The following is a 24563-nucleotide window of genomic DNA, read 5'->3' on the forward strand; positions in this document are numbered from 1 at the left end:
TTGGACGGTAACTGTCGTCGGTGTGAAGCAGAACCGTCATTCCTCCCCGACCGACCCACCGACCCACCGATGGCGTCCAACTCCAACATAGACATCGAGGGTGCGACGCAGCACCTCCGGGACATCCTAAAGCTGGACCGGCCCGGGAACAGCGCCGGTAAGAACCGACTGACCGTGAAGCAGCGGCGAGGCCGCGGTAGCAGCTAGCAGGCTAGCAGGTCCACATGGACCGTCAGCCCGCCGCGGAGCGGACCGGAGCGGCGACGCGCTCCCGGTAGTCTGTCGGTGCTGTTTTACCGAGCTACCGGCAGGTAACCCGACGGGGTGGGTTTGGGGTTTGGGCCCGTCCCGGTCGTTAGCCTGCTGATCCGACCCGAGGCTAATGACGCCCTGACTGAGCTAGCTAGCTAAATGCTAACTAACCTACGAACTAAACCAGGCTGTAAGAGCAGGTTAGGACTAGGGTTAGCTGGGGTTAGGGTTAGCTGGGGTTAGGGTTGGTTAGGGTTAGCTGGGGTTAGGGTTGGTTAGGGTTAGCTGGGGTTAGGGTTGGTTAGGGTTAGGGTTAGCTGGGGTTAGGGTTAGCTGGGGTTAGGGTTGGTTAGGGTTAGCTGGGGTTAGGGTTGGTTAGGGTTAGCTGGGGTTAGGGTTAGCTGGGGTTAGGGTTAGCTGGGGTTATGGTTAGCTGGGGTTAGCTGGGGTTAGGGTTAGCTGGGGTTATGGTTAGCTGGGGTTAGGGTTGGTTAGGGTTAGCTGGGGTTAGGGTTGGTTAGGGTTAGCTGGGGTTAGGGTTAGCTGGGGTTATGGTTAGCTGGGGTTAGGGTTGGTTAGGGTTAGCTGGGGTTAGGGTTGGTTAGGGTTACTAAGCCGGACCACCGCAGGCTTTTGGACTAATGTGTCCGTCCAGCTCGTTGAGGTTACAGGTCAGAGGTTCCTCTGACAGATCAGGAGTCTCTTCTCAGGAGCAGCGAAACTAACCCTAAAACTACAACCTCCATCACCTCTACAACCTCCATCACCTCCACAACCCGTCATCTGATGTTACTGTCACTGTTGCTTTGTGAGATGGCGGATACTGGGGAAGTAAATCTCTCTGTCTCCTCTCCTCTCCTCTCTCCCCCCCTCCCCTCTCCTCCCCTCCCCCCCTCTCCTCTCCTCTCCTCTCCTCCTTTCTCCTCGCTACCATTACACAGATGCTTCGTCAGGTGACAACCAAAGAAAACCGTCTTTCAATGGAGAATTGAACGGGCTGTTGGGAGGCGGAGATGGGTCGGGCGCAACTGGACCCCCTGGCGCCGACAACCACGCGGTCCAGGAGTGCCAGGTCATGTGAGTTGGACCTGGAGTTCTGATGTCGACTTCATCTTTGTCTCCTTGGTGTACATGTTGATTTGACTGCAGGGTTCAAATGTTTTGCTTCCTAGTTTTCTAGGATCCACTTCCCCACTACACACACACACACACACACACAAGGTATGAAAGGCTCTGACACACACGCACTACTTCCCCCACTACATGTAAAATGATAGGATTGGTGTAGAAACGCATCCTTACACTAATCCCTCTGTTTTTAAATCCTTGTGGGAGGGTCAGGTTTAGGGTTAGGGTCAGGTTTAGGGCCAGGGTTAGGTTCAGGGGTCAGGTCTGGGGGAGGTGGAGCTGTGGGATATGACGTGGTTAATACAGCCTCACATTGATCAGCTGCTGTAGAACTGAACCAGCAGTAATGTGTGTGTGTGTGTGTGTGTGTGTGTGTGTGTGTGTGTGTCTGTGTCCAGCTGCCTGTCAGGTGATGATGGCTCCACCTGTGTCTCCATCACATCCAACAACGTAGAGATCGTCGCCAGCCGCGACTCCAGCATCGACAGCAAGGCCCGCGGCAGCAACAAGGTACCACACACACACACACACACACACACACAAAACAAGGTAGGAAAGACTCTGATAGACATTTACATTTCCACAGCCTCAGGGGAGGGGAGGGTGGGTTTAGCTTTTTACATCAGAATGAAGAAGATTATGTGGATGTGGGATGTTTCCTGATGTGTATGACGAAGACAGTTATTTAATGGTTGTGTACTAGTTGTTGTGGTAGGGTTGTGGTGGTGGTGTTATGGTGTTGTGGTAGGGTTGTGGTGGTGGTAGTGTTGTTGTGGTCGTGTTGTGGTAGTGTTGTGGTCGTGTTGTGGTTGTGTTATGGTTGTTGGTTTTGTCTCCTGCAGGTGAAGATCCAACCTGTGGCCAAGTATGACTGGGAACACAAGTATTACTATGGCAACCTGATAGCAGTCTCCAACTCCTACCTGGCCTACGCCATCAGAGGTGAGTCCCACCCTGTCCACAAACAGACACTAGCCCCTGCACCCTAGACGCCAGCCCTAGCCCTTACGCCCTAGCCCCTGCACCCTAGACGCCAGCCCTAGCCCTTACGCCCTAGCCCCTGCACCCTAGACGCCAGCCCTAGCCCTTACGCCCTAGCCCCTGCACCCTAGACGCCAGCCCTAGCCCTTACGCCCTAGCCCCTGCACCCTAGACGCCAGCCCTAGCCCTTACGCCCTAGCCCTTACGCCCTAGACGCCAGCCCTAGCCCCTGCACCCTAGACGCCAGCCCTAGCCCCTACGCCCTAGACGCCAGCCCTAGCCCCTACGCCCTAGACGCCAGCCCTAGCCCCTACGCCCTAGACACTAGACCTGGGGTACCCAATTAGAATTCGAAGCGGTCCAGTGACTCAAGTTTCCGCCCAGCAAAGGTCCGAACCCTTCAGATATCTAACTTGCTATCTGATTCAGGGGTATATGTAGTTATTGTATGTCTGTATAGCCAACAAAGTCGTACATTTCAATAAAATGTCAACAATATTTATTGCACATTTTCAATACAGACACATTAAACATGAAGTAAAATAAATAAGCAGCCTAATCATAAATAAATGTAGGCCAACTGTATCACAAATTTTAACACAAAAAAATAACTTGAAGTGCTTCGATTTTTGAACAAACAAATTATAAAAAAGGTTTAATGTTTAATCTTTCATGCTCTCTCTCACTTCTCCATCTCACATATGTTTAGTGAGAGAAATGGGCTCTTGCCCTGCCAGAAACTTGAACCTTGTCAGGAATGGAGTCAGGGCCAGTGTCATGCACATTTGGAGGGGCTCATTGGCGAGTCTAGAACGGTACTTATTTTTTATGATGTCCATCGTGGAGAAAGCTGTCTGACAGCTATACGTGGAGACAAACATGGTCAAGGTGTACAGTGCTACTTTGGTTAGACCAGGGAACACAGTCTCAGACACTGTCTGTAGCCAGAAAGTGGTGGGGTCAGTTACCCCAGAATGCTCTCTTAGTGCAACATTTGCTTGCAGATCAATCAATTCCATCTGGAGAGAGAGATCCAGCATGAGCCCACTTGAAGGTGTGTGTCACCTCCTTTGAAAATCCTCTGACATCTGTGATGAGGAATGGATTCTGAATGACCAGGAGGAGCTGCTGTCCTAGGCTGAAGCTGCTGTCCTAGGCTGAAGCTGCTGTCCTGGGCTGAAGCTGCTGTCCTGGGCTGAAGCTGTCAAAGCATTTTCTGAAGTTTCCAATCAGCTTGTCTATGAAGTCCACATGAGGAGAAACGTCTCTCTCTCCCTCAATCTGTTCCTGCACGTATGAGAAGTGTTCACAGTCTCCCAGATCTTCCTAGAACACTTCCAGTGTCCTCTGGAAGGAGCGGACAGCTGCCATCAAATCACAAACAGTTCTTCTTGCCCTATAGCTGTAAATGGAGTTCATTAAGGTGTGATGTGATGTTTACCAAAAAAGTCCATTTTGCTCACATTTAGCAAAAAAAGTGAAAACTGTGTTGCCTTCTGACTCTTGAGCTGCATTAAAAAAGCTGCCATTTCTTTACGAATGGGTCAGAAGAGTTCCAACAGCCTGCCTCTGCTGAGACGTCTTGCGTTGCTGTGCAGTAGTAAGTCGTCTGCATTTGCATCAACTTCTTTCAGGAATTCTCTCAGCAGGCGATGTTGATGGGATGAGGACGCTCTGTGGAAGTGGATGAGTTTCATCATCGTATTCATCCCTTCAGGATACTCTTCTGACAGGTTGGCACACAGAACAGACTGAAGGATGATACGTAAGCTATGAGATCAGGGTTGTCCTGTGTGGCGACCATCCCAGCGACAGCAGCTCCTGTAGATTCTTCCTCTACAACATCAGAAGGATACGTCCATTATTTTTATGATGACCCAAATGACCCAAATGTTGCATGTTGCAGCCTGGTTTAGTACTTGCAGCGGGGAGAATGAAGACACGGCTCTGTCTTTCCTTGAAAGCTCCTACTCTTCTTATCTATCTAACCCTAACCCACACTGTCATCTCCCCTCTTGCTAGCTCTTCCTTTCAATCCTCTCTCTTTCTCTCTAGCGAGCCCTTTCCACAATGACCAGCCTCCCTTTCCACAATGACCAGCCTCCCTTTCCACAATGACCAGCCTCTCTTTCCACGCACTGTAAACAGTCGCTGTGATTGGCTGAGTAGCCTGAAGCGCTGTGATTGGCTGAGTAGCCTGAAGCGCTGTGATTGGCTGAGTAGCCTGAAGCGCTGTGATTGGCTGAGTAGCCTGAAGCGCTGTGACCGTATGACATATGGACGTAAGCTGGACAAGCTGCGCCAAAGATCTGTAGCCGCGCAGATGCTATTATTATTATTAATAATAATGATAACAATATGATTATAATAATATTATTATCATTGTTATTATATTATTAATATTATATTATTAGTAGTAGTAGTATTATATAATGTTATTATTATTTTATTATTGTTATTAATAATAATAACATAATATTATTAAATCATTATTATTATTTTATTAATAATAGTATCATTATTAGTATAATTATATTATTATTATTATTATTATTATCCATTTCTCAATCATTTGTGGCGGTGTGGATAGAACCGTCACTCGGTCCAGATCCGGACAGGAGTCCGTCCACCCTAGCCCCAAGCCCCGTCCACCCTAGCCCCCTACACCCTACACCCTAGCCCCCTACACCCTACACCCTAGCCCCCTACACCCTACACCCTAGCCCCTAGCCCCCTACACCCTAGCCCCCTACACCCTAGCCCCCTACACCCTAGCCCCCTACACCCTAGCCCCTTACACCCTAGCCCCTTACACCCTAGCCCCCTACACCCTAGCCCCGTACACCCTAGGCTCTAATTTACTCAAGTAGGTCATGGTGACCTGGTGTGTGCGTGTGTGTCTGGTAACCTGACAGGTAATCTAGTGGTCATTAATCTGGTGATTTATTCAGACAGTGTGATTCAGGGCAGATTAGAGGAATATTCCAGATTCAGGATTAGTTGCCTTAATAACCGACTTTCAGAAAGCAGGTGACAGGCTGTTCTCAAGCTGATCCTCATCATGGAGGTGTGTGTGTGTGTGTGTGCTGTAGGGACCAACAGTCATGCGATGGTGCGGGTGCTGAGCCTGGGGTCAGCGGAGCGGACCCTGCTGAAGGGCTTCTCAGGCGCCGTGACCGACCTCGCCTTCGCCCACCTGGACTCCACCCTGCTGGGGGCCGTCGACGAGGCGGGAAACCTGGTGATCTGGCAACTCACCTGCCACAACAGCAAGATCCAGTATCCTCACACTGGGAGGTGTGTGTGTGTGTGTGTGTGTGTGTCTGTGTGTTGACCTGTCCAGTGGTGCTGCTATGCCCTTTGACCCCTGACCTCAGAGACCAGGTGGTGGTCCATGTGCGGCGTGCAGAGGCCACGCCCCTCAGCTCCCACCGCCGGCTGGTCTGGTGCCCCTTCATCCTGGACGACCATGACGACGCCCCTGACGACGTCACACAGACCCTGGCCCTGCTGCACGAAGACAGGGTACACACACACACACACACACATACACACACACACACACACACACACACACAGATAAACACCCCCCCCTCTCTGCCCCCCCCACCCCCCCAGGCGGAGGTCTGGGATCTGGAGGTGTTGAGGAACAGTAACAGCTGCTGGCCAGTCGACGCCTCGGACCTGAAGGACGGAGTCATCACCATCAAAGGTCACACAGAGGTAGGCAGGCTGGACACACACACACACCAGCACACACCACCACACACACACACACATACATACATACATACATACATACATACATACATACATACATACATACATACACACACCACAACACACATACATACACACACACACGCATACGTACACACCACAACACACACACACACACACAGTCAATCAGCAGGTTAGAGTCACTCTGACTCTCCCAGTTCTCTGATCCTGTTCACTCCCCAACACATTGACGTGTGTGTGTGTGTGTGTGTGTGTGTGTGTGTGTGTGTGTGTGTGTGTGTCCAGCGTGTGAGTGAAGGAGCCTTGTCTCCAGACGGGACGGTCCTGGCCACCGCCAGCCACGACGGGTACGTCAAGTTCTGGCAGATCTACATCGAAGGACAGGACCAGCCCAGGTACACACACACACACCACAAAGTATTAAAGTATTCATTAGGAGTGGAATGAGCATCTCTGATATGGCCATCAGATGATCGTGCTTGGTGTCATTCAGGGTTAAAGGTCAGGGGTCAGGGTTCGGTTCATTGCGCCGCCAACCAAATAAACAACCACTATCGTCCCTTGAGCTAAAATGTTGCGTGTTGAACACACCATCCAGTCTGAAGTCAAACGTTTGGAAACACTTTGGGGTCTATTTAAAAAAAATAAAAAAATAAAAATAAAAGGCGATCTGGACAGAAGCCTTGAGATTTGCACTTTATAGAGCATCAAGAACTCAGAAGCACCAACCTGTCAACATCTGAAAAGAGGACCTGGAGTCACTGAAACCCAACAACACGCTGTTGATGTTTTAACATGTTGTCTTAGTCCACAAGAAGCTTTTGCCAGTTCAAAGCAAGGCACTGAATACTTGTCTGGAAATAAACAGTGACGATTAATATTTTGACTCTGATTTGATGTTGAACTGAACCATATGTATCTAACATGTTGAAGTGTGTCTTTCCTGTGTCAGATGGTAGAGTGTGTATGTAGATGCGTATGCAGTCAGTGTTCATGTCTGAGGGTTGTGTTTGTGCTGTATTAAAGACGTGTTAATGCTGCCATGTCCAGATGTCTCCATGAGTGGCAGCCCCACGGAGGCAACCCCCTGTCCTGCCTGCTCTTCTGTGACAACCACAAGAAACAAGACCCAGAGTGAGTCTGCTGTCTCTTTCTCTCTGCCTGTCTCTCTGTCTGCGTGTCTGTCTGTCTCTCTGCCTGTCTGTCTGTCTCTCTGCCTGCCTGTCTGTGTCTCTCTGCCTGTCTGTCTGTCTGTCTGTCTCCACTAGCTAGTCTGCTGTCTTTCATAAGTATAGAAATTAGATATTTTGAGAACTTAAAAAGTGATAATAGCTTCCGTAAAAGAATGTTCTAATTTAAAAAAAAAAAGAAAAGTTTGTTTGTTAGTAGGGTTAGGGTTATATCCTAGGGTTAGGGTTATATCCTAGGGAATTGTCTATTGATGACCTTGTGAGACTGATACCACCCCTCCCCCCCCTCCTCTCCCCCAGTGTTCCATTCTGGCGGTTCCTCATCACTGGAGCCAATCAGAACCAGGAGCTGAAGATGTGGTGCACCGTGTCCTGGAGCTGTCTCCAGACCATCAGGTACCTGTCTGTCTGTCTGCCCTGTGAGTCCCTGTCTGCCTGCCTGTCTGTCTGTCTGCCCTGTGAGTCCCTGTCTGCCTGCCTTCCTGCCTGTCTGTCTCTAACACCGTCTCCCTCTTGAACCAACAGGAGCGCTTCGTCCTAGCTGATGTCGTTGACCCGTCCTCTGTGTGTTTCAGGTTCTCTCCAGACCCCTTCAACTCGGTGCTCCCCAGTCTGAAGGCGTCTCTGGACCTGTCGGCAGAGTGTCTGATCCTGAGCGACGTCCAGAGAAAGGTCAGTCTCTCACCAGGAGTGGTCATCCTAACCCTAACCCTAACCCTGGTCATCCTAACCCTAACCCACACCGAGGGCTCGGCTCATGAATATCGATTGTATTCATGAGCCAGGGGCCCAGTCACTGAACACCAAGGTGAGAGCCACATGAATATTCATGAACGGTTGATGCTGCATATTTGCAAACAGGCTCAACTCTCCCCTTGTAAAGTTGTTTTGTCAAATCTAGCGACCGGACATTCTGTCCTGACCTGTTGACAAATGTGACGCTCTCCCTCTTCTGTCCATCAGGTCAGAATCAATCCTTCAGAATCCACTGTTCACAACAGCCAACATGGAGCGTGTGACATTTGAACACGTGCGTGATGTTTACACAGTATCCACCAGCTAGCCGCTAGCGTACCGCAGCTTGCTGGCTGGTGTGTTGACAGTCGACCTGTGACTCTGAACCACAACTGAACCGTTGGTCTCCTGGCTGTGCTAGCAGGTTAGCTGGATGCTAACAGGTAGAAGGGCTTTAGCATCATTCCAGAGAGATTAGCCACGATTAGCATCTTCATCTGGTTAAGAAAGCTCTGTGGGTCCGGCAGTGACTGACTGGTTGTTATTAGGAACCTGGTTGTCATTAGGAACCTGGGAGAGCTTTCGGGTTTGAATGGCGTCTCTGTTAGAAGTCCAGGTGGTTTCACTGTCACGTGATGTTTGCCATGGATTATTTGTTTTTCGCATCACACAGAATCCAACCCCCTCCTCTCCCCCCCCCCCCCCCCCCCAGGTCCTGTACGTCATGGAGCTGCGGCAGGATCAGGAGAAAGGTCACGCCAGCTTCTCGGCCGTGTCCGAGTTCCTGCTGACACATCCCGTCCTCAGCTTTGGCGTTCAGGACGTGAGCCGAGGCCGCCTGCGTCACACTGAGGTCCTGCCCCCTGACGAGGAGACCGACAGCATGACCACAGGTCTGACCTTTCACCTCTCTCCCCCGTCCTCTCCCCCGAATGACCCGAGTGTGTGTGAGATTCTTGGTTGTGTGAATCATTCTGTGTGTGTGTGTGTGTTTTTGTCTCCAGAGGGTAACCAGGGACCGCTCGAGTCTAAAGCCGGGATCCAGATCAAACTCTACTGCGTCCACACTAAGTCAGTCCCCTGTCTGTCTGTCTGTCTGTCTGTCTGTCTGTCTTTCCTGCTTCAACTTGGTTCCTTCCCTTCCTCATCTCCTCCCTCTTCCCCCTCCCCCTCCCCCTCCTCCTCCTCCTCCTCAGGTCTCTCCAGGACGTCCAGATCTGGTTCCAGCCCAATGTTGCCTCTGGCTCCTCCCTCTTCCTGCCACACACTGACTCACAGGACGGCTTCGGTGAGCCACTCCCAGAATTCCCTGCTCTGTTAAAGGACCTGAACTACCACTCCCAGAGTTGTAGAAGAGAGTTTAGTTCAGAAAGGGATCAGCTGTGTAGTGGAGCTTGTTGAGTTGGATGGGACTAGGGGTCCAGGGGTCAGGGTCAGGATTAGGGTTAGCGGTAGGGTTAGAATTAGGGGTCAGGGGTAGGATTAGGGTCAGGATTAGGGTCAGGGGTAGGGTCAGGGGTAGGGTCAGGATTAGGGGTCATAATCATAATGAAACAAAAGCAACGTTAGCACAGCTACAGAATCAAAACAGGTCAGAGGTCAGTAGAGCAGTCTTATGACCCCCCCCCCCCCCCCCCCCACACACACATACAGGGTACCCGGACCACCTGATGGACCTGAGCGTGGAGCTGCTGACCTCTGACCGGGAGTCGGCCTGCGACCTGCCCACCCCCGCTGACTTCCTGTCCCCCTCAGGAGGCGTGGCCATGCCCAAGCTGATGACCCCCGACGCCTTCATGACCCCCAGTGCCTCCGTACGTACACACACACACACACACACACACACACACACACACTCTCAGTCTCACACACTCACACTCTCACTCATACACACACTTACACACTCTCACACTCACTCACTCACTCACTCACTCACTCACTCACTCACTCACTCACTCACTCACTCACTCACTCACTCACTCACTCACTCACACACACACACACACACACTCTCTCTCATACTCACACACACTCACACACACACTCTCACACACTCTCACACACTCTCACACACAGTTAATGAATGTCTAAGGTTGGAGTGGATGGGTGCATGCAGTACCTCAAAACTGATGATGAAGATGGTGTGTGTGTGTGTGTCCAGGTCCCCGCTTCACCAGGCAGCAGTGGCAGCAGTCTGACCATCGTCACGGCGATGAGCAGCACGTCAGACTGTGGAGCCAGGTGAGACAGGAAGTAGACAGGAAGTGGCCATGGCCGGGAGGAGGAAGCTCGTGGGTCCCAGGCCCCCCGCGCGCACGCACACACACACACTCGGACGGGGACACACACGCATACTCGGACAGACACACACGCGCCGTGGGAATGAAGCCTCTGTCCTGAGATCATGTTTCAACTAATGCGATCTCTGATTGTGTGTGTGTGTGTGTGTGTGTGTGTGTGTGTGTGTGTGTGTGTGTGTGCGTATAGGGGGGGAGAGGACCAGAGTCCGAAGCTGGACAGCGGCAGCAGTCTGACCCTCAGCACCAGCAGCCCCCGAGCCTCCATCCTCATCTCTGGCCTGGATGCCCTGCCGGTACCACACTCTCACTCTCACACACACACACACACACTCACACACACACACACCCCTAAGTAAGTGAATCATGTATTTACAGTAGCGAAAGAGGTTTTTAGGGTTAGTACAGGGGGGTAGTGGGGGTGAAGAGGTTGTTAGGGTTAGTACAGGGGGGTAGTGGGGGTGAAGAGGTCTTTAGGGTTAGGGGTAGTACAAGGGGGATGAAGAGGTCACTAGGGTTAGGGTTAGTCCAGGGGTTAGGGTTAGTACAGGGAGGTAGTGGGGGTGAAGAGGTCTTTAGGAGGGACTGTTAAGATGTAGCCTGAAGAGATGGGTCTTCAATCTACGGTGGGAGATCGGTAGTGACTCTGCAGTCCTGACAGCAGTGGGAAGCTCCTCCCACCAGCGGGGCGCCAGGACAGTGAAAAGCCGTGATCGAGTGGTGCGGCCGCTGCACCCACGTAGAGGCGGCGGTGCCAGGCGGGCAGCCGAGGTGGAAGAGAGGAGTGATCAGGCAGGGGGGTTTGGGGGTTATATAGGTGACTGTTTATATAAATACACACACAAATGTCATTACTCTGACATTCACAAGCATTCACACAGTCAAAATTGTGTGGCAATTATTTTTTCTGACAAATGCAACAGTGCTTTCACTCAAAACACCACAATGCTGCTTGTGACTCAGGTGTAGTTGCATTGCAAGTAGGGAGGGGCTGTTCTCAGGGAAAAGCTGCTAAAAGCTGCTACCGGGAGCCAGTGAAGGGTGCGGAGGAGGGGGGGGACATGGGAGAATTTGGGGAGATTGAACCCCAGACGGGCGGCAGCATTCTGGATGAGCTGCAGAGGCCTGATGGAGGAGGCGGGGAGACCGGCCAAGAGTACATTGCAGTAGTCAAGGCGAGAGATTAGTGATTGGACCAAGAGTTGTTCTGCTTCTCTGGTGAGGAATGGATGTATCCTTCTGATGTTGTAGAGAAAGAATCTACAGGAGTGTGCTGTCGCTGTGATGTTCGCCACACAGGATAAGTGGTTGTCAAGGATCACCCCAAGGTTCTTGGCTGTATGGGAGGGCAGGCTTTCCCCGGGAGAAAGAGCAGCTCAGTCTTGTTAAGATTGAGCTTGAGGTGGTGGGCTGACATCCAAGCAGAAATCTCTGCAAGACACACAGAGACACATGTTGCCATCTGTAAGTCAGAAGGGGGGAAAGAGAGAAAGTGTTGAGTGTCATCTGCGTAGCTGTGGTAGGAGAAACCATGTGAGGAAGTTACAGAGCCCAGAGATTGGTATAGAGGGAGAACCATAAGGGCCCAAGGACAGAGCCCTGGGGGACACCAGTGGTGAGGGCTCGCTGTCCTCGCCACATCACCTGGTAAGATGCAAACCAGGAGAATGCAGAGCCCGGACAGGTCCAGAAGAATGAGAACAGAGGAGAGGGAGGAAGCTCAGCAGAGTAGAGGGCCTCTGTGACAACAAGGAGAGCAGTCTCAGTAGAATGCCCAGCTTTAAAGCCGGATTGGTGAGGGTCAAGGAGGTTTTTCTGAAGGAGGTAGTGAGACAGTTGGTTAGAGACAGCACGTTCAAGGGTTTTAGATAAGAAGGAGAGAAGGGATACCGGTCTGTAGTTATGGACAGCAGACGGGTCAAGAGTTGGTTTCTTGGGGGCGCTTAGTGGCGTAGCACACTAATGCGCTTACCATGTAATCGCAAGGTTCCTGGTTCAATTCCGACACTCGACCTATCTTGCATCTATCATCCCTCCTCTCTCTCCCATCCTTCCTGTCAATCGCTACTGTCTCTATCCCAATAAAGCAGAAATGCCCTAAAAAAAACTTTTTTTTTAATATAAAAAGAGTTGGTTTCTTGAAGAGGCTTTACTCTGGCTGTCTTAAAGGCAGCTGGGACAGATGTGAGGAAAATGTGGAGAACAGTTTCCTTGGGTCAGAGGCAGAGGATTGAATTTTGGAATGGTAGTAAGAAGCTTTAGCAGCTGATGCAGAGGAGGTGTAGTTGATGAGGAGAGAGAGATAAGGTTTTAGATCATCAGGGAGGCTGGTTTTTCTCCATTTCCTCTCAGCTGCCCAGAGCCCTATCCTACAAACTTGCAGGGTTTCAGACAGCCAAGGAGCGTCTGGAGAGGATCGTGCTGGCCTTGAGGTCTGTTGTCAGAGAGAGTCGAAGGATGAGGAAAGAGAGGACAGGAGGGTGGAGGAAGCTGCATCAGTGGATAGAAGGGAGAAGGATTAGACAGAGGAAGAGAGAGCGGTGAGTGAGAGGGTACGCAGGTTGTGATGAGAGGATACAGTGTGAGTAGAGACTGACTGGGAGGGGGAGGATTTAAGAGGAAGGGAGAAGGATACAAAATGATGATCAGAAACTGGGAGTGAAGTAACAGTAAGGTTGGAGGTATGGGAGGATCTGGTGAAGACAAGGTAGAGCTGATTGCCCACCTTATGAGTGGGAGGAGAGAAGGTCAAGTACTCCAGACGAGTGAAGCTTCTCTGACTGGATGTTGAAGTCACCCAGTAGTGAGAGCGGTGTACCGTCCTCAGGGGAGAAGCTGAGAAGGACATCCATCTCATCTAAGAAGTGGCCAAGCTGACCTGGTGGAAGATGGATAACGACAATGAAGTTTGACAGGGGAGGTGACAGAAACAGCATGGAATTCGAAGGTGGATATGGACAGGTGTGACAGGGGAAGGACATTATGTGACCACTTAGGTGAGATGGTGAGTCTTGTGCCTCCCCCTCGACCAGAGAGTCTAGGGGAATGAGAAAGGTAGTCGGCATCAGAGAGGGCTGCCGGAGTAGCTTTGTTTTCCGGTGTAATCCATGTCTCTGTGAGAGCAAGGAAGTGGAGAGACATGAAGCAGGCGTAAGCTGAGAATAGCCTCTGCTTTCCGGACCGTTGACTGGCAGTTCCAAAGTCCTCCCGCGACAGTGAGTCGTGGTCAGTTGAGCATGGTGGGTAGATTAGATTAGAAGGGTTGCGAGGGGAAGCGTCCATGTGTCCTCCTGAGGGATGAAATAACAGGAATGGGGAGAAAGCACATTGTGGTTGTTCCAGGTTGAGAGTAGTTCCAGGTAGAGAGTTAGACGGTTTGGAGGCAATATGAGATGCAGGTAAATGCACTAAATACATTAAAGAGTAGCAAAAACATACTTAGTAGTTTGGCCTCTCAGGCCTTCCTCGATGGACTCCACAGGTTGACTCCTTCGTCTTTGTGTCAGGAGGTTGTCGCTCTTTGACAGTCAGGATAGAAGTACAGATTCTGTCATTGCTGGTGACCTAGCAGAGTTACAGCGCCTCCCACCTAACGATCAGTTAACGACCAGCCTGTTTAAGGAGTTAGTAAAGTTTCAGCCCCTCCCACTAGTACTTGGCTACAGCGATTAGCTTCAAACACAGTCTATTCTCAACAGAAACTAGCACCCCACTGAGTCTAAACAAGATTCATTTAATTTACTAGTCTAGAGACAAAGTTTCCCACTAAAGTCAAAATGGACACACACCCATCTCTCTCTCTCTCTCTCTCACACACACACACCCTTACATACACACACACACACACACACACTCTTACATACACATGCATCTCACACAGTCATTCACATTTGACGTATCATCTTGACTTGATGTTCTCTCCCCTTCCCCAGGGTCTCCCTCCTCCCAACCCTCCCGTGTCCTCCCCCCCTCCCCCCCAGGCGGCGGACCCCCCCCCTGGCCCCCTCCTCCCCCCCCAGCAGGCCTCCCCTACCCGAGCCCGCTCCCCAGACGTCATCTCCTCGGCCTCCACGGCGGCCATGCCCTCCCAGGACAACATCCCAGAGATCGCCTCTGATGCCCTGCAGCGCTCTGCCTCCCCCTGCCCCCCCCTGGCCCTCCCCCTGGCCCTCCCCCTGGCCCTCCCAGACACCATGACCTCCGCAGCCAACGCCCTGCACCTCCTCTCCTCCCCCCGCCCCCGCAGCTCCCTGCCCCTCCCCTCACCCTCAGACCACTCCCTCCGCTCTGACCTGGGGGGTGAGGGGGCGGAGCCCAGGCTCAGTAACACGCCCTCGCTGCTGGAAACCGCCCTGTCGCAGGAGAGCGCTGCGGCAGGGGGTGGGGCATCGTGTACGGACGGAGGCGGAGGCCACACCCCCTGGCCGGCAGCGCCCGACATCACCCGGGAGACGAGGAACAGAGACAACGGGCTGGGGGACTGGTGAGACACACACCACACACACGCACACACACCAAATATACACCCACGCATATGCACACACCACACATACACACACAACACACCACACACACACACCTACATATATATACAGTGTGTGTGATATATATATATATATATATATATATATATATATATATATATATATATATATATACACACACACACTGATACACACAGACGTATATATATATATTGTTTCCGTGACGTGTGTGTGTAGCTCCAGGGATGAGATGAAGGACCGTCACATGTCGTCTCCGTACCACAGACGGACGTACCACCTGACCCAGAACGACAGCCAGGACGCTAGTGCTGAACAGAGGTACACACACACCATACACACACGCACACCACACACACGCACACCACACACACACCGCACACACACACACACACACACACCCCTCTTGTACTGTCCCTTGATCTGTCAATGCTTGATTCTAGTTGAGGTGTTGATGCCCCTCCCCCTCCTGCCTCCCCTCTGATTGGTCGGTTGGTGTGTGTGTGTGTGTGTGTGTGTGTCTGTGTGTGTGTTCCACAGTGACCATGACGATGAGCTGGCCAGCCTGGCGTCGTCGTCAGGTAACCATGGCGCCAGGTCGTCCCACCGCCTGCCGGCCAAGGAGTGGAAGAGTTCCCCCCGTGCCTCCCCCAAACTGAAGAGAAGGGGCAGGAAGGAGGAGGGGTGGGACACACACACACACCATACATACACAGACACACACACCATACATACACACACACACACCATACATACACACACATACACACACAGACACACACACCACACACGCACACTCATACACGCTCTCACACACACACTGACACACATATGCACTCACACACACTCACACTGACACACACACGTGAGATGTTAACTGTGTCTCTCTCTTCAGGGACGCCTCGTCCTCCTCTCAGTCCAGACAGGCAGACCACCACCAACACCAGGTAGGAGACCCCCCCTCCCTGAGCCTAGACCCCCGAACCTAGACCCCCTCCCTGACCCTAGACTCCCGAACCTAGACCACCGAACCTATACCCCTGACCCTAGACCCCCGAACCTAGACCCCTGACCCTGGACCCCCTCCCTGACCCTCGACCCCCTCCCTGACCCTTGACCCCTGTTCTGATATCTAATTTGATTTGACAACATTACCATTAAATGAGATATTATAGTACATCTGTTTTAACTGTTCCCAGCAGCAGCTGAGTGTGGAGGTGTGTGAGGAGCTGCTGCTGCTCCTGCGCGGCCAGCAGAGGGCGCTGGCGGAGCTGAGGCAGGGGCAGGTGGAGCTGCTTCAGAGGGTGACAGGCAGCATGGAGGCGGGGCAGAGTTCTGTCACCGCCCACCTAGAACACCTGCTGCTCAGCCAGCAGGACCAACAACGTATCCTTCATCTGAGACCAGAGGCTGCTTCCCTCAGACCGGCCTTAGAGGTCTGGAGGGTTAGTAGGGTTAGTAGGGTTGGGGAGGTCTGGAAGAGGTCTGCAAGAGGTCTGCAAGAGGTCAGGAAGAGGTCAGGAGGAGGTCTGGAGGGTTAGTAGGGTTGGGGAGGTCTGGAGGGTTAGTAGGGTTGGGGAGGTCTGGAGGAGGTCTGGAGGAGGTCTGGGGGAGGTCTGGAGGAGGTCTGAAGGGTTAGTAGGGTTGGGGAGGTCTGGAGGAGGTCTGAAGGGTTAGTAGGGTTGGGGAGGTCTGGAGGAGGTCTGAAGGGTTAGTAGGGTTGGGGAGGTCTGGGGGGTTAGTAGGGTTGGGGAGGTCTGGAGGAGGTCTGAAGGGTTAGTAGGGTTGGGGAGGTCTGGAGGAGGTCTGGGGGGTTAGTAGGGTTGGGGAGGTCTGGAGGAGGTCTGGGGGGTTAGTAGGGTTGGGGAGGTCTGGGGGGTTAGTAGGGTTGGGGAGGTCTGGGGGGTTAGTAGGGTTGGGGAGGTCTGGAGGAGGTCTGAAGGGTTAGTAGGGTTGGGGAGGTCTGGGGGGTTAGTAGGGTTGGGGAGGTCTGGAGGAGGTCTGGGGGAGGTCTGGAGGAGGTCTGGGGGGTTAGTAGGGTTGGGGAGGTCTGGGGGGTTAGTAGGGTTGGGGAGGTCTGGGGGGTTAGTAGGGTTGGGGAGGTCTGGGGGGTTAGTAGGGTTGGGGAGGTCTGGAGGAGGTCTGGGGGGTTAGTAGGGTTGGGGAGACTGATACAGCAGGCTCTTAGAGAGTGTGCTCCTGTGTGGTGACCCTTGACCCCTGACCTCAGAGAGGAGACTGGAGCGTGTGTTAGCTGAGGGTCAGACCTGCCAGCAGCAGCTGCAGGAGCATCTATCACAGCAGCTGACCCAGTCGCTTAGCAACACCCTCTCCACCCGCCTGGACAAGACCCTCCGAGAAGACATGAAGAAGACCGTCCCCCTGAGTCAGTACCACTTCCTGTTCACTTCCTGCTTCTTGTTGATCACGTCCTGTTTATATCTGCAACAGGAGATGATGTTGTATTCTCCACTCACATGTTTCTTTCCTCCTCCTCCTCCTCTTCCTTTTCTTCCTCCTATTCCTCCTCCTCCTCAGCCATCTCTAAGAGTCTGGAGCCGGTAACCAGTCAGCTGAGTAACACCATCGCTGCCAAGCTGACGGCGGTGGAAGGATCGCTGAAGGAGAACGTCAGCAAGGTGGTCAAGTCCAAGGTTGGTACAGCTAATGCTAGCTCACACAGCTAATGCTAGCTCACACAGCTAATGCTAGCTCACACAGCTAATGCTAGCTCACACAGCTAATGCTAGCTCACACAGCTAATGCTAGCTCACACAGCTAATGCTAGCTCACACAGCTAATGCTAGCTCTTGAATGTCAACTGAAGCTTAATGTGTTTTTAACGGTCAAATCATAACTCACCTTGGTCCTTCTGGCCCCTCCCCCTGCAAGAATACGACGGACGCCATTGGGCGCGCGGCGGCGGAGGCGATGCAGGGCCCCATCCAGGCGGCCTATAAGGAGGCGTTCCAGAGCGTGGTCCTGCCTGTGTTCGAGAGGGGCTGCCAGGCCATGTTCCAACAGATCAACGACAGCTTCAAACAGGGAACACACGACTGTAAGGCTGGAGCTGTCTGTCTGCCTGCCTGTCTGTCTGTCTGACTGCCTGTCTGCCTGCCTGTCTGTCTGCCTGCCTGTCTGTCTGTCTGTCTGTCTGTCTGTCTGTCTGCCTGTCTGACTGTCTGCCTGTCTGTCTGTCTGCCTGCCTGTCTGTCTGTCTGTCTGGGTGTGTGTCTGTGTGTGTGCGAACAGGTGTGACACCTGAGCACAATGTCCTACAATACTCCTAAACACAGCAGGGTTTTTACATCATTAATGTGTGTGTGTGTGTGTAGACATCCAGCAGCTGGAGTCTCATGTGAAAAGCAGGAAGCAGCAGCAGCAGCAGGAGAGTCGTGACCCTGTGATTGGTCAGCTGACGGCCATGATGGAGGGGTTCCAGGCGTCTCTGGACCAGCTGACCAGCGTTGTCACGGCGAGCGTCCGCTCCGAGGTCCAGCATCAGCTCCACCTCACCGTGGGAAGGTAGAGGTCCCCTCCTCTGGTTGGCTAACCACCTAAAACTGCTCCATCCTAACCCCCCCTCTCCCCTCCCCTCTCTTCTCCTCCCCTCCCCTCTCCCCCCCTCCCCTCTCCTCCCCTAGCCTGCAGGAGTCTCTCCTGGGCCAGGTGCAGCGGGTGGTGAAGGGGGAGGTGAGGGAGGCCATGAAGGAGCAGCAGGCGGTGGTGACCTCCAGCATCATGCAGGCCATGAGGTCGGCGGCCGGGACCCCCGTCCCCAACGCCCACCTGGACTTCCACAGCCAGCAGGCCAACGTCCTCCTCCTGCTCCAGCAGGGCCAGCTGAACCAGGCCTTCCAGCAGGTACACACACACACACACACACACACACACACACACACACACACACACCTAGCTAACACACACACACACCTGTCCCCCCTGCAGGCCCTGTCAGCAGCAGACCTGAACCTGGTCCTGTACGTGTGTGAGACCATCGACAGCCAGCAGGTGTTTGGTCAGAGTCCCTGTCCTCTCATCCAGCCTGTCCTCCTCTCCCTCATCCAGCAGCTCTCCACAAACCTGGCCACGCGCACAGACCTCAAGATCAGGTACACACACACACAACACACACACACACACACAGCTCAAGACCAGGTCGGCATTAAGCTTTAAATATGGAGGACTTCAGAGCACCGGGGACTTTAACCACAAGAACAGGTTGTTCTATAAATACCTCCTCCACCACCACCACCGCCTCCTCCTCCTTCACCTTCTCCACCACCTCCTCCTCCTCCACCCCCACCACCTCCTTCTCCACCACCACCTCCTCCTCCTTCTCCACCACCACCTCCTCCTCCACCCCCACCACCTCCTTCTCCACCACCACCTCCTCCTCCTTCTCCACCACCACCTCCTCCTCCACCCCCACCACCTCCTCCTCCACCCCCACCACCACCTCCTCCTCCTTCTCCACCACCACCTCCTCCTCCACCTCCTCCTCCTTCACCTTCTCCACCACCACCTCCTCCTCCTTCTCCACCACCACCTCCTCCTCCTCCACCCCCACCACCTCCTCCTCCTTCTCCACCACCACCTCCTCCTCCTTCTCCACCACCACCTCCTCCTCCACCCCCACCACCTCCTTCTCCACCACCACCTCCTCCTCCACCCCCACCGCCTCCTTCTCCACCACCTCCTCCTCCTCCTCCACACGCTGAGGTACGCAGGGCCCTGACCCCCCCCCCCCGGGGCAGCTGGACTGAGCTGGAAATGGGACAGTTTACTACGCTGCAACACGCACACACACACTCTGCCTGCTCCTTTACTGCTGCTACATACACACACATGCACGCACGCACACACACTCTCTGCCTGGTCCCTTTACTGCTGCTGTTACACACACACACTCTGCCTACTCTGACTGCAGCAGGCTGATGTTGGGCTCTGCACCATCTATACTAGACTGTGTGTGTGTGTGTGTGTGTGTGTAGCAGCAGTAAAGGAGCAGGCAGCGTGCGTGTGTGTGTGTGTAGCAGCAGTAAAGGGACCAGGACTGCAGCACACTGCCCATAACACACACACACACGCCCGGCGTTGTAAAGATGGTGTGTGTTTCTAGAAGGTGACGTCAGACATCCCCTTGGTGCTCCACAGGGTCGGGTTAATCCCTGGGAAGATGTCCAGAATCTACATGTTTATTCGATCTCAGTGATTAGTCAGTCCTATAGTTGGCAGTAACTGCCATACACGTCTGTTTAGATCAAAACACATCACAGCCTCCCTCCCTCCCTTCCACCTCCCTCCAACCTCCCTCCCTCCCTCCCTCCCTCCCTTCCACCTCCTTACCTCCCTCCCTCCCTTCCACCTCCTTCCCTCCCTCCCTTTAACCTCCCTCTCTCTCTCCCTCCCTCCCTTCAACCTCCCTCTCTCTCTCCCTCCCTCCCTCCCTTCCACCTCCTTCCCTCCCTCCAACCTCCCTCCCTCCCTCCCTTCAACCTCCCTCCCTCTCTCTCTCCCTCCCTCCCTCCCTTCAACCTCCCTCCCTCTCTCTCTCCCTCCCTCCCTCCCTTCAACCTCCCTCCCTCTCTCTCTCCCTCCCTCCCTCCCTTCAACCTCCCTCCCTCTCTCTCTCCCTTCAACCTCCCTCCTTCCCTCCCTCCAACCTCCCTCCCTCCCTCCCTTCAACCTCCCTCTCTCTCTCCCTCCCTCCCTCCCTTCAACCTCCCTCCCTCTCTCTCTCCCTTCAACCTCCCTCCTTCCCTCCCTCCAACCTCCCTCCCTTCAACCTCCCTCCCTCTCTCTCTCCCTTCAACCTCCCTCCTTCCCTCCCTCCAACCTCCCTCCCTTCAACCTCCCTCCCTCTCTCTCTCCCTTCAACCTCCCTCCTTCCCTCCCTCCAACCTCCCTCCCTCCCTCCCTTCAACCTCCCTCCCTCTCTCTCTCCCTTCAACCTCCCTCCTTCCCTCCCTCCCTCCCTCCCTTCAACCTCCCTCCCTCTCTCTCTCCCTTCAACCTCCCTCCTTCCCTCCCTCTCTCTCTCCCTCCCTCCCTCCCTTCAACCTCCCTCCCTCTCTCTCCCTTCAACCTCCCTCCCTCCCTCCCTTCAACCTCTCTCTCTCTCTCTCCCTCCCTCCCTTCAACCTCTCTCTCTCCCTCTCTCCCTCCCTTCAACCTCCCTCTCTCTACATTTACATTTATGACATTTAACAGATGTCTTTATCCAAATACTTACAACAAATACATTTGTTTAAGTAAGTCAATCATCTATCAGTCATCATAAGATAAAGTAATCAATGCTCAGACCAGGGTTAGGGGTTCGGGTTTGGGGTTAGGGGTTAAGGCCAAAGCCAGTCACAATACAATTTTCTTTTTAATTAACAGGAGAGAAACTTATACAGGGGGGGTAGTGGGGGTGAAGAGGTCTCTAGGGTTAGGGTTAGGGTTAGTACAGGGGGGTAGTGGGGGTGAAGAGGTCTTTAGGGTTAGTACAGGGGGGGTAGTGGGGATGAAGAGGTCTCTAGGGTTAGGATTAGGGTTAGTACAGGAGGGTAGTGGGGGTGAAGAGGTCTCTAGGGTTAGGGTTAGTACAGGAGGGTAGTGGGGGTGAAGAGGTCTTTAGGGTAAGGGTTAGTACAGGGAGGTAGTGGGGGTGAAGAAGTCTTTAGGAGGGGCTGTTAAGATGTAGCCTGAAGAGATGGGTCTTCAATCTACGGTGGAAGATCGGTAGTGACTCTGCAGTCCTGACAGCAGTGGGAAGCTCCTCCCACCAGCGGGGCGCCAGGACAGTGAAAAGCCGTGACCGAGTAGTGCGGCTGCTGCATCCACATAGAGGCGGCGGTGCCAGGCGGGCAGCCCAGGTGGAAGAGAGGAGTGATCGGGCCGGGGTTAGGGTTAGTACAGGGTTAGTGTTAGTACAGGGGGGGTTTGGGGGCTAACCATTGCTTGCAAGTAGGGAGGGGCTGTTCCCTTTGCCGCCCGGTAGGCGAGCACCAGGCGAGCACTCTCTGACCCTGACCCTCTCTAACCCTAACCCTCTCTGACCCTGACCCTCTCTAACCCTAACCCTGACCCTCTCTAACCCTGACCCTCTCTAACCCTGACCCTCTCTAACCCTAACCCTCTCTAACCCTAACCCTCTCTAACCCTAACCCTGACCCTCTCTGACCCTGACCCTCTCTAACCCTAACCCTCTCTGACCCTAGCCCTGACCCTCTCTAACCCTAACCCTCTCTGACCCTAACCCTCTCTAACCCTAACCCTCACCCTCCCAGACCCGAACCCTCACCCTAACCCTCTCTAACCCTGACCCCAACCCTCTCTAACCCTGACCCTAACCCTCTCTAACCCTAACCCTGACCCTCTCTGATCCTAACCCTCTCTAATCCTGACCCTAACCCTGACCCTCTCTAACCCTGACCCTAACCCTCTCTCACCCTGACCCTAACGATAACGACCCTAAACGGATGTGTATTTCTATACTAGACTGTAACATCTCTGTATTTCTATATTGCAGCTACCTGGAGGATGCCGTGATGAATCTGGACCACGGTGACCCGGTGACCCGGGACCACATGTCTGCGGTTCTGACCCAGGTCAGACAGAAGCTGTTCCAGTTCCTGCAGCAGGACCCGGCTTCCCAGCAAGGCAAACGAGCCCGACGTCTGATGATGATGCTGCAGGGGCTGGTCCACCACTAGACACGCCCCCGACACCACGCCTTCTAGAAAGGCTCTGCCTCCACCTCTCCCTCCCCCCTCCCCCCCTCGCTGAAACGGTGGACGCTATATTAGAAGTCTTGTTTTGTTTAATCTTTGGGTTCCTCCCCTGCATGGACACCAGAGGCTGTTCCCTCTCCATTACACCTTCCATGGAACCTTCTCTAGACTCTAGAACCTTCTCTAGTTGATATGAACCTTGTTTCCTTTAGATGTTCTCTCCTGTCCTATCAGGAGGCTTGTAGATCAGAACCTTGACCAATAAACAGCCAGGACAACAGGATGAGTCTCTAGGTTCTGTTTTGTTCCCTGTTAAAGCTTCCTGACCCCTGACCCCAGATCAGAGCTCCTCCCCCTGACCCCTGCTGTGTGGAACGCCCTCTAGTGGACGTTCCCTGACGCTCTTCCACTACTGGGCTGATTATTAGTTCTGACCCTTTGTTTTCTGCATATATGTCCTTAATGTGTGTGACTCTAACCCTCTATACTCACTGTCAGACTAACTGAAGGAGTTGGAATCACAGTAGAGAAACACTTCTAACATCCTCCTCCTTCCTGACACCTTTCTGCTTACGGACACTCCATTAATGATGCTGCTGTTCCTCCTTTGGCCTGCAGAGGACAGCAGACCCCTCCTGGTTCTGACGTGTCTGATTAGGGTTTTTGATACTTGTTGAAAGTGTTTATTAATAGTAATAATAATAATAATGAATGAAGTGAGGCTTGGTGTCCTGAATGTCAGCCTGCTAGTTAGCCTCACACTAGCCTAGCCAGGGGATTGTATCAGCGTATGGCACAAGACCGTGTGTGTCTCTCTCTCTCTCTCTCTCTCTCCCCCCCCCCCCCCGGCCTGGGCTAGAAAGTGCCTTACTGTCCTTCACTCGTAGGGGTGAACCATGGAGGCATAGATGGGTTAGGGGGGAGAAGGGTTAGGGTAGGGTTAAGGTTAGGGGGGAGAAGGTGCTGGACCCTCCCTGAGGTTCTGGTTCTGCTGGACCAGGGAGTTGTGGTGGTTCGGTTCCAGATGGTTGGGTTTGTTCAGCATCTTCATGTGTCATAGAAGGAGATCAGATGATCTCAGAGGAGCAGAGGGAGGCGGGGGGTCGATGGATGTTATCCCCAATAGACTTCAGACATGCTTATTTCTCCTGGCCTAGTTTCTGTTCACCATAGATGGGGAGGGATGGATGGATGGATAGGAGGGAGAGAGGGAGTGGTGAACACATTCAGAGTTGATGTTTCTTTATTACTTCAGTTGATTCAGGTGATTTCTGCTCTCAGCGTGCGTGCGTGTGTCAGGAGGAAGCTGCAGATAAAGGTTCTATAGTTTTACTCTTGTATGTTTTCCTGGTTTGCATTAAAAAGAACTCTGTGTTTGGATGACATTGTCATGTTCACTTCCTGCGTCGGCTGTTATGTTGTATATTTTACACGTTTCTTTTACCCTCAACGTTTTTGGAATAAAAAATAAATAAAACATGGTTCAACGGTTGTGTGTATTATTATGATGTCATTCTGAGCCTGTGATCCTGAGGGTTGACGAACTTCACTCCACACTGTGGTTCTGTTCATCTGGGCTAACTCTTAGCATGTTTAACTAAAACCCAGTGCAAGTCAATGTTAACTATGTTAGCATGTTTGAAGTGCCATGTCCAAATTATCTGTCATGTTCTGAAGAGACTCAATAACTTAATTTAAATGACTTGATGTGCGATTTTGTCTTTTGGGTGAACTGTCCCTTTAATGAGGTGTGGGAACAGGCCTCCAGATAAATAATATATAACATATATTAATAATAAATAATAATATTAGGAAATTATATATTATATAATATATATATTAATAACGTTAATAATGTTAAATAATAAATTGGTTACGCCTCCAGACGTGAAGGTGGGAGGCCACGCCTCCGGTGGTTAAGGTAACATGCCACGCCTCCTGTGGTTAAGGTAACAGGCCACGCCTCCGGTGGTTATTATTCTTCATGAGGGAGGCGCCATCTTGTTTTAGGGTCAAGAA

The 24563-nt window shown here is 52.7% G+C and overlaps 2 protein-coding genes across 6 annotated transcripts in view; both read left to right on the forward strand.

Annotated features, from left to right (window-relative positions):
• edc4 (enhancer of mRNA decapping 4) lies at positions 1-24025 on the forward strand. 5 transcript variants are annotated; one of them, XM_083667008.1, is made up of 29 exons: positions 1-157; positions 1194-1329; positions 1779-1890; positions 2223-2322; positions 5454-5640; positions 5739-5886; positions 5980-6084; positions 6388-6497; positions 7129-7236; positions 7593-7688; positions 7868-7964; positions 8740-8920; positions 9032-9098; positions 9224-9315; positions 9681-9841; positions 10189-10268; positions 10515-10620; positions 14257-14807; positions 15046-15147; positions 15367-15510; positions 15722-15773; positions 16026-16212; positions 17057-17212; positions 17365-17480; positions 17719-17884; positions 18162-18351; positions 18471-18690; positions 18775-18938; positions 22343-24025. In XM_083667008.1, the coding sequence occupies exons 1-29, from the start codon at positions 70-72 to the stop codon at positions 22524-22526; spliced, it is 4206 nt and encodes a 1401-aa protein (XP_083523134.1). In that variant the 5' UTR covers positions 1-69; the 3' UTR covers positions 22527-24025. The 5 variants fall into 5 exon arrangements, with proteins under 5 accessions (XP_083523134.1, XP_083523135.1, XP_083523136.1 ...); XM_083667009.1 differs by having other exon boundaries at positions 16029-16212; XM_083667010.1 differs by having other exon boundaries at positions 16032-16212.
• Positions 24026-24470: 445 nt separating this feature from the next.
• nrn1la (neuritin 1-like a) overlaps positions 24471-24563 on the forward strand; it is a gene marked incomplete at both ends in the record, with an annotated part of 4916 nt that continues 4823 nt past the window's right edge. Inside the window, one exon of the mRNA XM_083665630.1 lies at positions 24471-24493. Coding sequence (XP_083521756.1) covers positions 24471-24493 — 23 coding nt within the window. The remainder of the gene's footprint in view (positions 24494-24563) is intronic.

This window comes from Argentina silus (genome assembly GCF_951799395.1).
Source record: "Argentina silus genome assembly, chromosome: 3".
Taxonomy (NCBI): Eukaryota; Metazoa; Chordata; class Actinopteri; order Argentiniformes; family Argentinidae; genus Argentina; species Argentina silus.

Excerpts from the sequence above, each read along its gene's own strand:
- edc4 (XM_083667008.1), top strand. The coding sequence starts at position 70 with ATGGCGTCCAACTCCAACATAGACATCGAGGGTGCGACGCAGCACCTC. Across the intron at positions 2,323-5,453 it reads CCTGGCCTACGCCATCAGAG|GGACCAACAGTCATGCGATG; the intron begins GTGAGTCCCACC and ends TGTGTGCTGTAG. Across the intron at positions 14,808-15,045 it reads GACAACGGGCTGGGGGACTG|CTCCAGGGATGAGATGAAGG; the intron begins GTGAGACACACA and ends GTGTGTGTGTAG.